At 36.1% G+C, this 13,285-nt stretch overlaps 1 protein-coding gene across 1 annotated transcript in view; it reads left to right on the forward strand.

The window, feature by feature from the left end:
• The window catches only part of LOC107036006 (sodium/calcium exchanger 3), a 66,026-nt gene that overhangs the window by 3,803 nt on the left and 48,938 nt on the right, over positions 1-13,285 (forward strand). Inside the window, exon 2 of the mRNA XM_015253686.1 lies at positions 1,694-1,966. Coding sequence (XP_015109172.1) covers positions 1,694-1,966 — 273 coding nt within the window. The remainder of the gene's footprint in view (positions 1-1,693; positions 1,967-13,285) is intronic.

The raw sequence follows: 13,285 nt of genomic DNA on the forward strand, positions 1-13,285 counted from the left end.
CCCCCCCCCCACCCCACCCCCGTCATCGCCTCCAAGGCAAAATAACGAAGAGCGCGTGCCAGAGCGAATTAACTCGTTAAAAGCGGAATTCAATCGTTGAGGAGATGAAGCTGTACTCTCTTTTATCCGCATAACGTCACTACTCGCCTCAATATACACTTGCTGGTAATCTCTGTATGCTATTCGCTTCAATCTCGTGTGTTTGTGCAGCGAGAGGCAATGTTTGAAGAGCTGAGGATTCATTAAATTAAGAGTGGCAGGGAAAAAATTGAAAAAAAATGGCTGATTGCAATCGCGCGAGCGCCGATGGAATGTCCAATTTCCTATCTGTTTTGAAACTGAAGGTTTTTATTTATTTTTTCTGGGAAACCTCTGACGGTGCATGCTGCACTGACGTTTGAATGACGACTGACGTATCGAGCGGAATCAATCATAGTGGCAATGAGGAATTAGGGTGGGGAGGGGGCGGTATTGTCGTACTCATTAGGGTTGTTGGGTAAATTAGTGGAAAGTCACTGGGACAAGTTTTTCTTCGGGTGATGGATGGTGGGGGAGGGCTGCTGACGTCTCGTTAATTTTTTTCTGGGGTTTGGGGGAAGGGAATTGGGGAGAGCAGGAGGTATTGGGAGGGGAGTTGGGGGAATGAGATACTGTTGGAAATTTTTTGAAAATTAAGCAATAGTGCACTTGAATTTGAGACGTTATGAATTTGAATTCAATTTAAGATCAAATCGTTCATGGAATCTTTATTTAGGTTGGAAATTCACGATAATTGGGGTTTTCTGAGGTTAATTTCTCACACGGAAAAATTTATATTTTGAAAAATATATGTTTTCTATATTTTTTTTATATATTCTTTATAAATTTGAACAATATATGGAATTGGCCCGTATTATACATATTTTTTATATATTTTTTGATGGGGGTTATCACTGATATTCTCAAACTCATTCATTCATTATCATGTGGAAATGAAAATAGCAATTCCTCTGAATACTCCAGAATTGAACTGATTTTTCAATAACAAAATACATGAAAATTTCGTATGGATGAATGATCGTTAAAAAATTCAAGATTTTTTACATGAAATTTTCGGAGTAATTTTCCAACAGTGGAGTGTTTTTTGGGATTTTTGTTGTGCTTTGGGATAATTGTTATTTTGATTTATTTGAAAATTGCAAAAATTGTGTATTTTTTGAATGAGGAATTAGGGCGGGGGTATTGTCGCACTCATTAGGATTGTTGGATAAATTAGTGAAAAGTCGTTGGGACAAATTTTTTTTCGGGTGATGGATGATGGAGAAGGACTCCTGACATCTCCTTAATTTTTTTCATGGATTTGTGGTGAGGGAATGGGGGAGTGCTGGGGGATCAAAACAGGAGGCATTGGAAGAGAAATTAGGGGGATGAGACACTGTCATGATCAACTGTCGATGAAATTTAATTTTCAATTGTTATTTTTCAAAAAGAAAAATAATGAAAATAAGTAAAATCAAGCATTGATTCCATAAAATTCTCTCTAAAAACCAAAACTTTTCAGAACTTTAAAAGTTTCGCCCTGAACTTTCGATTCTTTCATTTCTGTATAAATTTATTTCCAAGACTTCCATCTCCTCTTTTCGGATCAGTTCACTCCAAAGTGAACTTTCTGGTTGAATCGACTGGCTAATTGATTCCAATAACGTAATTACAGATTGAGCAACGTATCTCAGTCAGCAATGCTGGTATCCCCGAGTCTCGCAACCGTAATGATCCTGGATGACGACCACAGTGGAATTTTCGGCTTCCCCGAGCGTGACGTCGAGCTGGTGGAGAGTGTTGGCCAGTATCCCCTGAGGGTATTACGGTACAGTGGTGCAAGAGGACGTGTCGCACTGCCCTACCGAACTGTCGAGGGGACAGCCAAACCGAATAAGCAGTATATGCCGAGTGAGGGCTCACTCACCTTCGAGGACAATCAGACCGAGTGAGTATTACTGCACTTTTTTTGTAGAGAAAAATATTCATTTTCAGGAGGCTGTCACTGATATCCAGGGATATATCACTGATTTTTCAAAATCGAGCAGCAATTATTGGTGATTAGAGGAAATTCCCCACATGATCCACATATGACTCCCACATAACCCTTATTTTAACCCCGTGGCCCTTATTTGGATCTTCACTCTGACCCTTATGACCCGGAATCTGCCCCTTAAACTGAACCTCGTGACCCTTAAACTGAACCTCATGACTCTTATTCTGACCCTCATTACAATCCTCGTGACCCTCAATCTACTCCGTGTGATCCTTATTTTGTCCCTCATTATAATTCTCGAGACCCTTACGCTAACCCTCGTTACAATCCTCGTGGCCCTTGATTTGACCTTTGAGACCCTTAAACTAGCCCTCGTGACCCTTATTTTGACCCTCATCATAACTCTCGTGAACCTTAGAAATCGCATTCAATGCTACTCTCCTGAAAATTATTCGTCGACTATCCATGAGATTTTAACTTTTTTTTTGTAACAGTGGATTATCAGTGGACTGCATCAATCTCCTGCAATCCCCCCCCCCCTTCGCCGTGCGCCTAACGCCAATCACAAAAGCGAAACACGAAACAAAAAAAGAGGAGCAGTTGGATAAAACCGCTGACTGAACAAAGAAAGAACTAAAGTGCAGAATATGAAAGAAAGAGGAAAGTCGTGGAAAAGCTGAAAGAACTCTCGGTGAAATTTCAGTGTCTGCTTTAAGAATTCTGTATAGATTCTACCTTTACGATGCCATTGAAGCAACTCTTTTTTACTCCTCTCATTTCTCTCTCTCCCTTCGTTTTTTTCCTACCAGAACGAATTTCATATTGCATTTTTCGACTGTACGTGCGACGATTTCTCGCTGACATTTCACATACATTGTATCGTGAGTAAACAGTCTCGAGGCGCATGAGAGTTTCATGGCTCTCGGAAATATCGGTGGTGGTATAAAATGTTGGAGGAATACGTCCGTGCAGAAAGTAAGAGCAGTGTCGCATTGGTTGGGATGAAGAAAATTGTGGAAATAAGGCCACTACGGAGGAAATAAAAAATAGCAGATGAAATACAAGGGGGTTGGGCAAAATGGAGCATTTCAGATCGTGAAGGGTTTTATGGGACAAAAGGAAAGTGTTATTTTATTATTTTTTTTCCATTGGTGAAATTTCCGTGGAAAAAAAATTATTTAAACCGTTTTGCCCCAATATTTCTGGGAAAATTAATTTTACGAAACGAAAGGGTTCTTCATTCTAGTGGGCTTGAGGATTTTTTTATAATTAATTTTATAGGATAGTTTTAAATTTCAAATTATTGAAAAATGGATTTTAGATTTTAAAAAAAAATTTTTTTTCATTTGGGAAATTTGAATTGAAAAAAAGTTGTATCAACTGTTTTGCCTCAACATTTCTATGGAATATTAATTTTTTGAAATGAAAGATCTCTTAATTTTAGTGGATTTGAGAATTTTTTAAAAATTAATTTTATGGAATGGTTTTGAATTTCAAATCATAAACAAATTTTTTCAAATTTTTTTTTTCCATTTGAAAAATTTTAATTGAACAGAAAAAATTATATGAACCGTTTTTCCCCAATATTCTTGTAAAAAATGTGATTTTATGAAATGAAATGATTTTGAATTTCAAATTTTTCAATTATAAAAAAATAATAGACCCGCAGTTTCTTTTTTCATATGAATTAAAGAGGAAATTCCAGTGAACTACCTCAACTCCAGCACTCCGAGTGAACACTAAAGGCAGGTGTTTAGCTCACAATTAAATTTTCATCCCGTTGGATAAAGAATTCAAGACGTAATGAAGGCTAAACCGAAAATGTCGTCTGTACCGTTGCCTCTGGTTATTTAATGCGAGGATATTTCACGGACGGTGGAAATAACTGGTGAATATTTACCAGCCGGCAGAGAACCTGAAGCCACTGTTAAACTATTTCGATGTTGTCATAACAGTCGTTTTCACTGATGAAATTAAATTGAGATGAGAAAGATGGGGGAAATGGAGCGTTTTTCATAGCCAGCTGTAACTCGTGTTTGCCGAGTAAAATTTAACGTTCGTCACAACGTCTTCGGAGTCTTTATTGGAGACCGTTCTGCCCCATCCCGCCGGAAATAAAATGCATTGCGGAAATAGGAAAGACTTACTACGGTTTTACGTCGTTATTTCCGCTTTCAGTTTATGTCATTGTTATTTTTACATAATTTTTACTTTTTTTTAAATTTATAATTCTATTTTCATTTTTTTTAATTCTGTCTACCTATTTATAAATTTATATGTCATTGATATTCTTGATACCAATTTTTAGATTTTTTTAAATTTTATAATTCTGTTGGTAATTTTTGCAAATATCTCATGTTATTCAAATTTATAAGAATTCTATATACCTAATTATCAATTTATATATCATTGATATTCTTGATATTCATATTTTGATTGAAAATGCAAGTAAAATCTTCGTTATTCTGTCGCTGAAAAATTTGAAATTTCATTGAATTTCCAGTGAAATCAGAAATTCCACGATTTTACCCCTCAAATCGAATTCAACGTCACTGAAATTCCAATTTCCTTCACTAAAAAAATTCCTGTCTGAATCAAATTTGATCTGAAGAATTAAAGCAGTCCCCCAGGGCATTAAATTTCATTCGCTCTCCTCAAAACTCCATTTACCCATTCGTTCCCTCACCTGATTTTCCAAACAGTCCACCAAAATGAAGTCACATTTTTTGCGAAGCGCGTGAAGTTGATCTAGTAACCGACGATAGCCAAGAAGAAAAGAGACGTAACCATCGGTGGTGCACCCCGAGGGTTTCCCACCCCCACATTGGCCCACTTACAGCCTCGTACGTTGTGTTTTTCCCCCAGTGCCTCCCTCCCCCAGTGCCACCATTCTCCAAAAGCCTCTTGTGCTCCATCCTCCCACGTCTTTCGCCCCTTTTTACCTTCAATACACCCATCCACTCCCTGCAGTGCTCCAACTCCACTCCCTCCCGCTCCTCTTTTTTTTTATCCTCAACTTTCTTGTCCCTCATCTCCATTCGCCCCGAAAACTACATCACGTGTTTATCGAAGATAGTATCGACAGCCGACGAGGCCAATATCACTCGGGTAGAATCGAACAAAAACAATTTCGAGTGATTGAACGGTGAAAAAATAAATAACAGGCGTAAAATAACGCTTCGCAACTGAGTGACAACGTGAAGATAGAAAAAAGGGGGATTTCCAGTTGGGAAAAATGTTCACTGATAGAAGGTTTTGCAATTTTTTTTTCCATTTGTGAAGGCATCGCAATTTTTGCTGTGCGATTGATTGCACGTACGAAGAAAGACCAATTTTAAAATTTCAATTCCGCAGTAGATTTTAGGGGTGGCCATCAATCTTCCGATTCTTCAATAGTAGAACAATTTCCGATTTATATTGATCAAGTTTTAAATATACTAATCAAAATTTGCAAATAATTGAGATCTAAATTTCCAATTGATGATGAATTAAATAACTAAATTACTTACAAGGGATTTCCGATTATCCAAATAATCCTCGACCTTCGTAACTAAATTACTGATTAATAAAAAAGATTTAATATAGGCCCATAGAATTACGGGAACCGGCAAGGATTTGGAAAGTCTGAATGCAAGTCCTGCTTACACCTAACAAGTGCTGAAGTGGGACATAACCAGAGGTGGAAAGGTCTCGAAAGCACTTGGGAAGAGGCTTCCCAAGACCTATCCAGTTCTGAACGGAGAGACCTAAGTAGAATTTGTCAGGTCCAATTATTCGACTCGGGATATACGTGCACACATACACACACGTGCGGACGAGCTCTAAAAATTGCATTTTCGGAATTTTTGACTCATACTGGGTCAACATAACAAAAAAAATTCAAAATCTAAATTTGAACGACTACAAAGCTTCCCTTCGAAAGCAAAAAAATCAACTTCTAATATTCCCCCCTCTCAAAAATAATTAAAGAGCAGAAACCAATTCAATTTTCTCGATCCTCCACTATGTACATTCCCTCAAGTGTGAAAACTCTTCCTATCTCCAACAGCCCAAGGCTTTAAATTTAATCTAAAATTCAACTGCCCGAGGGGAGACGAGTGTTGAACAGTCCGGAACGTTGAAAGAACCCAGAAGCGGGGATTAAACGCACTGGTGAGGGCGGAGGGTTAAAGGGTACGCACACTGATATGAACGAGACTATAAAGGGAATGGGAATCGATGAAGCCGGTGAATAGCGTATGCGGCGCCTTGGATAAATATCACTATTTGGCGATCCTGAAATTGGTGAAATTCTGACCGGCTCATTACGGACACCGAGGGATGGGGTGATGCGCATTGCAATGCGGGGGGATCAAGTGGCGATAATAAAAGAGGCCATATGTGCGCGTGCTTGAGGCCGGATTATTCCTACCTCAGTGTTTTCCATTTTGAATGGGGTGTTTCGCTGAGAATTGGGGGCTTTGTTCGGTTATTAATGTTTGGGGAGGGCTGGGGTTGATGAAGTTGTAGGTGAAGATAATGATGAGCGATCAGGGGGGAAGTCAGTGGGGTGGTGGAATGCTACGGAATGTCATGACATTTTTTTTCAAGATTTTTTTTTTGATACTTCCGCTTGCATTTTAGATTGAAGATAATTAATTAATCGATCAATTTTTAGTTGAAGTTGAGGGGAATATTGACACATAAGTTAAAAGACATCAGACATTCAAAAAGCATTTAAAAAACAGTGGATTGGTGAAATATTATGGAATTTTAAGAGATTTTTTTTTTAAAAAGAGTTTTTTTTTGTTGGGTTCTTCCGCTTGAACTTCAAACTGAAGATAATTAATAAATTGATTAATTTTTAGTTGAAGTTAATGAGAGTATGTGTACATAATTTTAAAAATCATCCTTCATTCCCTATAACGAGGCCCCGACAGTAAAAATTTAGTAGCGAAGCGATAAGACAATTTAATTCGACTTATCCTTAAACTGAGTTTTCGCGGGATATCTTCGAATCTAAGGGAGATATCGTGATATTCGTAATTACCTTTTCTGTAGTTCTTCAATCGCTCTACAAAAAAGGTTATAACAAAAATTCTGCTATCTGCCTTAAATTCCGAGATATTCATTGAAACGTTTTTATCGTGTTTAATTTCCACTGAAATTTCAGGAAATCTTGTCATTGAAAAGTCAAATATTCCATTGATTTTCTGTTTAAATGATCTGATATCAATAAAACACTTGGTTTTTCAATTCAATTATTCCGTGAAAGTTCAGAAAAATCGGGAAAATTCATGGAAGAATTGAAAATTTAGGTCATTTTGTTTCTGAATATTATGCTTCATTAAAAATTCAATCAATTTGTCAAATTTCCATCTCACTCCCACGCAAACCTCATGAATTTCCTTCAATTCTACCTAAAACTTGAAATTTCATGACCATTTTTCCCCTAAATTCGATTCAATCTGACTCTCATGAGAATTACTATTATATTTTCAATAAAATTTCAACAAATTTATGTTGAAATGCTTTATGGATGATTAGCAAATTTTTTCCTATTTCATTGGAAGGAATTTCGGGAAATTTGCCGCGTCCCTGCGAGTTGCCCTTTTTATTTGTCATCGTTGTCCCCAATCGATTGAATTTTCTCAGGTCAAACCCGGTGAATGAGAAGGTTAGTCTTTCATGCCAATCAGAAACTCATTGAGTCCCACCCACTTCCATCGGCTCTCTTCCAACTCACTCTGGCGCCATCGTTTTCCGTCTCGTCTATTCGTTTGCATTTTTCCTCGCTTCCTTTTTTTTCACTCCCCCGCCCCTCGAGTGATTGCTGGAGAGGTGAGCCCAGTGGCTCCGGTTACCGAGAATCCTCAGGATATACACTCGAGCTCATTTGAAAGGCGAATTTCGTCCCTTTTATCACCGAGACAAAATTGAAAACGACTATTACGACTTCTGCAGACATAAAAATAGATTTAAATTTCAGAGTTGATGGTGATACTCAACCGCTGAATTGTTTCACTCAAGAGGATTGGTACGAAATATTTTCTAATGCATTTTTTTATTTTTTTGGTAATAAAATTTTAATAGTGAAGAGTTTTAAAGATGAGGAGAATGTTTATTTCTCGGTTGGTAATCGTATTTTTGAAATTTTGCGATGGACTGATTGTCACATTTTCGAATCAACAGCTAACATTTAGATATGATTGAAGATTCTATGACAAAGTGAGTTAAAATACGATAATCAAAACAGTGAAAATGTTTTTCAAGAGAAAATTGATGAGATATTTTAATTTTAATCTCTTTCTTTTTAATATGGAAAAAATAATTCATCTGTTCGAAAGAATTTGTTTTCTTTAGGAATTTTGGGAAATATCTTGTGTTAAAAACTACTGTAATTTTTTAGGCACAAAGTCAAATTTCTTAAAAATTTTCCGGTTAATGAAAGATTGATTGAAAGAGCGCTTGACTATTTCACTGCCCACATAATTGATTACTGAATTCAATTTGATTATTGAATTGATAGCCTGAATTGCTGAACTAATAACACTTCGGGTAATCTATGAATTTATTCTATTTTTAGCTTGAATTAAAATGATGATTGACAATTTTTATGGCCTTGGGAATGAGAATTTTGAGACGGCATTGACAATGGAATTTCAATAATGAAAACATAGAGACAATTCAGTTGTTTTTCTCTCCGTGTACATGTTGCACTCGGTAGCTATGCCAAAGTAAATTTGAAATAAAATAATCAAAGCACTGAAAATGTTTTACGACAGAAAACCGATGAAATAATTGAATTTTAATCTCTCTATTTATCCAAATAATTATTGAATTAAAAACGAATGGATAAACGAAATGGCCAAATAACAACAGAAATAAGAATGTTGAATGACTATTTTTCTCTAGTCCACGTCCACAGAATTCTCAAAGAAAAAGGTCTTCCAACATGTCTCCATAAGCCCTAATCACCATAATTGAACATTTCGTTCTCATTCCTTCACACCCCCGACCCTACGTATTGTCCCCCAAAACTTGGATCCAAATGAAACTCCACCCGGCACTCGAGACAATTTCGAATGTACCGTGGAAGAAGGGAGTTAGGGAACTTTGTTCGCTGGTTAGTATCGCTGAATGCCTGACCGCAGTCACACGTTTGTTTCCCGGAGCATCGTCGAGATAAGGGGGATAGGGTCGCCACAGAGACTCGGCTTGCATCCAAGAATCGTCCACCATCTCGAGGAGCATAAAAGTCGTGCAGCGGACGGATGCGGGAGGAGAAAAAGGATATTAAAAAGAAAAAAGAGAGAAATTCGTCAAAAGTTTTTGCCGAGTTCTCATGGACTCGGGAGACTCAATCGACCGATCACATTCAGGTAGTGGAGAAAGTTTTGACATAACTCATCAGCTGTCGAAATATCGATTCCAACTTTAGCAATTTGAGGGAAAAAATGATCAACTTTTTTTAAAATTTCATTTAGAATTGACAAATAAAGAATGTAGTATTACCATTTCGAATTAAAAAAAAACATCCTCATGCCCGTGGCGCAAAACTCAGAGAAAACGCGTATTTCCCTTTATTTTGCGGCAACATTTTTTTAATACAATTTGAAACAAAAAAGCAAACTGGATCCGGCGCAGGGCGCGTTTTTTTAAAGTTTTGGACATTTTTCAGGAAAATTCCGGGAAATTTCGAAACAATTCTAACAGATTAACATTACGAAATACTGCGACAGCTCTCCCACGATATATTCGATATTGTCTCAAGGGCCGGGGAGTTGAGCGCCACTGGGCTACACGGAGTTTTCATCTGGTTTCAAGTTTCGTGTGACACTACGTGTCACACCACACCCCTGCGCGAGCAAGTTTCATCCTATTCCCTTGATTCCATGATTAAAGGAGCGGAGAAGACGAGATGTGGGTGAATTTGTTTAAGAAATTTTGTTGACTCTCGGGAATATTGCGGGGATTTTAATTCCACGGATAAGTTTTAATTCCATTTGAGCGAGCGGGTTTATTGGGGGGAATATCAATGAGAACTTGGGGATTGTTTAGTTGAAGGGGGAGGGGTACTTTCAAAGAGAAATTGTGGAGTTTAATGAGACAAGAGGATGCATCACAACAAATGTGACGCATTTGAATTAAATGAAGCTCTTTTAATTTATTTTTACAGTCTTTCAACGATATTTTTGAAAATTGATCAACCGATATAGTTATTTTAATGAGAATGGGCCAATCAGAAGTGAATAATTTATTCATCTTTTTGGAAATTTTTTATCAAGTGAAATTTCAAGAAATTTCGTCATTTAAGATTCTTATTTTAATTAAAAAATTAATTGAAACTGTCAGTTTCAGGTCAATTATTGTATAAAAATTGATAAAAATGAGGAAATTCAGGTGCATATATTATTAAATTTTACAGAATTCCCATCCTCCTACTCTTAAAAAATTTAGAAATTCATTGAAATTTGAATTTCCACGATTTTTTTTCAATTCTTTATTAATACTGAACGTTAAAAATTGAATTAATCTTCATTAACTCCATTAAAATTCAATCAAATCACATTTAACAAATAAAATATTTCAGACTAATAAAGAATAACAGTGGGAATAATCAATATAACATTAATGAATATAAAATTGTGTATTACACTGAATGCGATCAATATTCCCATTGACTTGACTGCATGAAAAATGAAGGCACACGGGCCTTTCAGCCGCAATCTAACATCATAAATTACCTGATAGATTCAGTAGAAACTCTCCCCTCAAGCTTTCCTTCCATATTCCTTATAATCCCGTTAAAGCTACAGAATGATTTTTACACCGTCAAGAAGAGTTTATAAAATCCCCTCTCATCCCACCCCCATTTGTTTCTCAAAGGTAAAAGGTTATCGGTATTACGGATGATGTCGAAGTTTTCCGATAAATTGCATACCCTAGCTGTCCGGATGAATATTCCGGGCGTGTCACGTAGCATGACGATATCATCTTGAAAATTGGAGCCCGTAAATTCGATTCAAGTGTTCGGATATTCCAATATGCACCGGGAGAAAATTTTAAACTCATCTAGACACCCAATAATGATGAATAAAAAATTCGCAGCGAAAATTCTCGAAGAATTTCAAATAAAAAAAAACATACTCAAAGGAAATTATTTTTGTTTCAAAAAAAATCTATCAATTTTTTTCAATTGAATGAAAAATTTTTTGATGGGAATTTTTTTAGCTAAAAAAGATGTTTGTTGACATTTTTGTAAAGTCAATTCAAGTGTAAAGATATTTAAATATGCGCCAGGAGAAAATTTTAAACTCACATAAACACCCAATAATGATGAATAAAAGATTTCAAATGAAAATTCTTGAAGAGTTTCAAATAAAAAAAAATTAAGGACAATTATTTTCAATTATTTCAAAAAAAAAAAAATTCTGTTGAAAAATCTGTCAATTTTTATTATTTTGATGGAACAATTGACAAAAAATGCATAACAAATCTGTTATAAAAAATTATAACCGAGGGAAATTATAATAAAATCAACTTTTTGTTGAAATTAAATAAAAAGAATTGTCGGGATGTTTTTTTAATCTAAAAAAATGTCCCTTGACTCCATTCCCCCCTGGACCATCAATAAATTTCAATGAAATTGAAATTTGTTATGGAAAAATATCGCAGAAAATAGCAGAGGATTGGAATTTCATCCTCAACGATAAATCATGTTCAGAAGTAGGAGCCAGCGACACCCGACTTCAATAAATCAGCGCTGTGTTGTCAACTATTCCAGCAAGCTCACGTTATTATACTCCAATGAAATGTTTTCCCTCGATTTTCCCCCCTCCTCAGCCGTTGTATCCTTATCAAATAAACTTGAAGGCTGTCCAATAAAAAGATGAGGTTAATGACATTCCCTTTGTTCCCGAGGCTCTCCTTTATTTTTCCCTGTTGCTCCGAGTGAAAGAGAAGTGAAAGGTATCGTGCGGTGCCTCAATAGGATTTCCACTCTGTCCTCTCCATTCTCAGGATGAATCCCTTTTCAATGGTGACAAGTCTTCCGGCACGAGTTTTATTCTGTCTTCTCTCATTTTTCTTCGACCTTTTCAACTGTATAACTTTGATCTGCGATTCTTCCAGACTTTGTAGCGATACACAATAATAGATTGAATTGGTTGATGATGTGCATTGCATATAGAGTAAGAATTTTCTCGTCAGCTCAATAATCCAATCGAATTCGTGAATCAATTACATGGGAAGATTGACATTAGAGAAGATTGTGACATTGCTCAAGGCGATTTGTGAAATATTACTCTTCACTCAGTGAAATGCTCAAGTACTTTTTCAATCAATATTTGATAAATGTTCATGTATGTCAAGAGAAGAGATTCAAGTTTAAATATCTCCTCAGCTTTATCTCGTAAAAAATTTTCAACGCGCTTTTCTAGCATCACAAAAATTAAAATTGCTCCTGTCTTTAGAACACTTTGCTATTAAAATCTCATTGCAACTACTATCACACGGTATTGATTTTTTACTCAATAATACTCATGACTTTTTCAATCAATCTTTCATTTAAATTATTTGAATATTATTTAAACGTTCATAAATTTCAAGAGACGAAATTCCAGTTTAAATATCTTATACGTTTTCTGTTATAAAAGATTTTCAGTGTTTTAATTATTTTATTTGAAATCCACTTTGTTAGAAAAGCTTTGACCATATCCAGCTGTTAACTATCAATTCCAAAATGTAAGAGTCAGTCTCCCTCAAAATGTAAAAAATGTGATTAACAACAAAGAAATTAAAACAGTCTATTTTTTTAAAACACTTTCTTATCAAAATCTCATTGCAAAAATGAGATAAACCCACAGAATATCCTCACTGCCATTAACTTAGTAATTCATCAAATGCACCCCTATGATATTTCCCATCATTAATCCCAAGTTATCTCGACAACTCCCAATATCTCAAAAAAAATCAGAAACACCCTCGTCTACAAAAAACATCTCCCGACATTTCCCCCCTAAAATCACCGGAAATCCAGCTACCCCTCCCCTCAGACCGCCCTTAAAAATCCCCAAACTTTCAAATCCAATTCATCAAGCGATAAAACCCGCCGAAATCACCCTCTATTGATGATCAGCCATCATAACCATTAAGTACTGTTAAAAAACATTCTTTGAAAGGTGTCAAGCCAGCTGAGGGGTGGCACAAGTCGTTAGAAACTCGTCGTCACAAAATTCTCACGACATAACGTGATATTCCAAATAAAGAAACATATTTCTACCCCTCCCC

This window comes from Diachasma alloeum, unplaced genomic scaffold (assembly GCF_001412515.2).
Source record: "Diachasma alloeum isolate Michigan unplaced genomic scaffold, Dall2.0 Dall_scaffold_00203, whole genome shotgun sequence".
Taxonomy (NCBI): Eukaryota; Metazoa; Arthropoda; class Insecta; order Hymenoptera; family Braconidae; genus Diachasma; species Diachasma alloeum.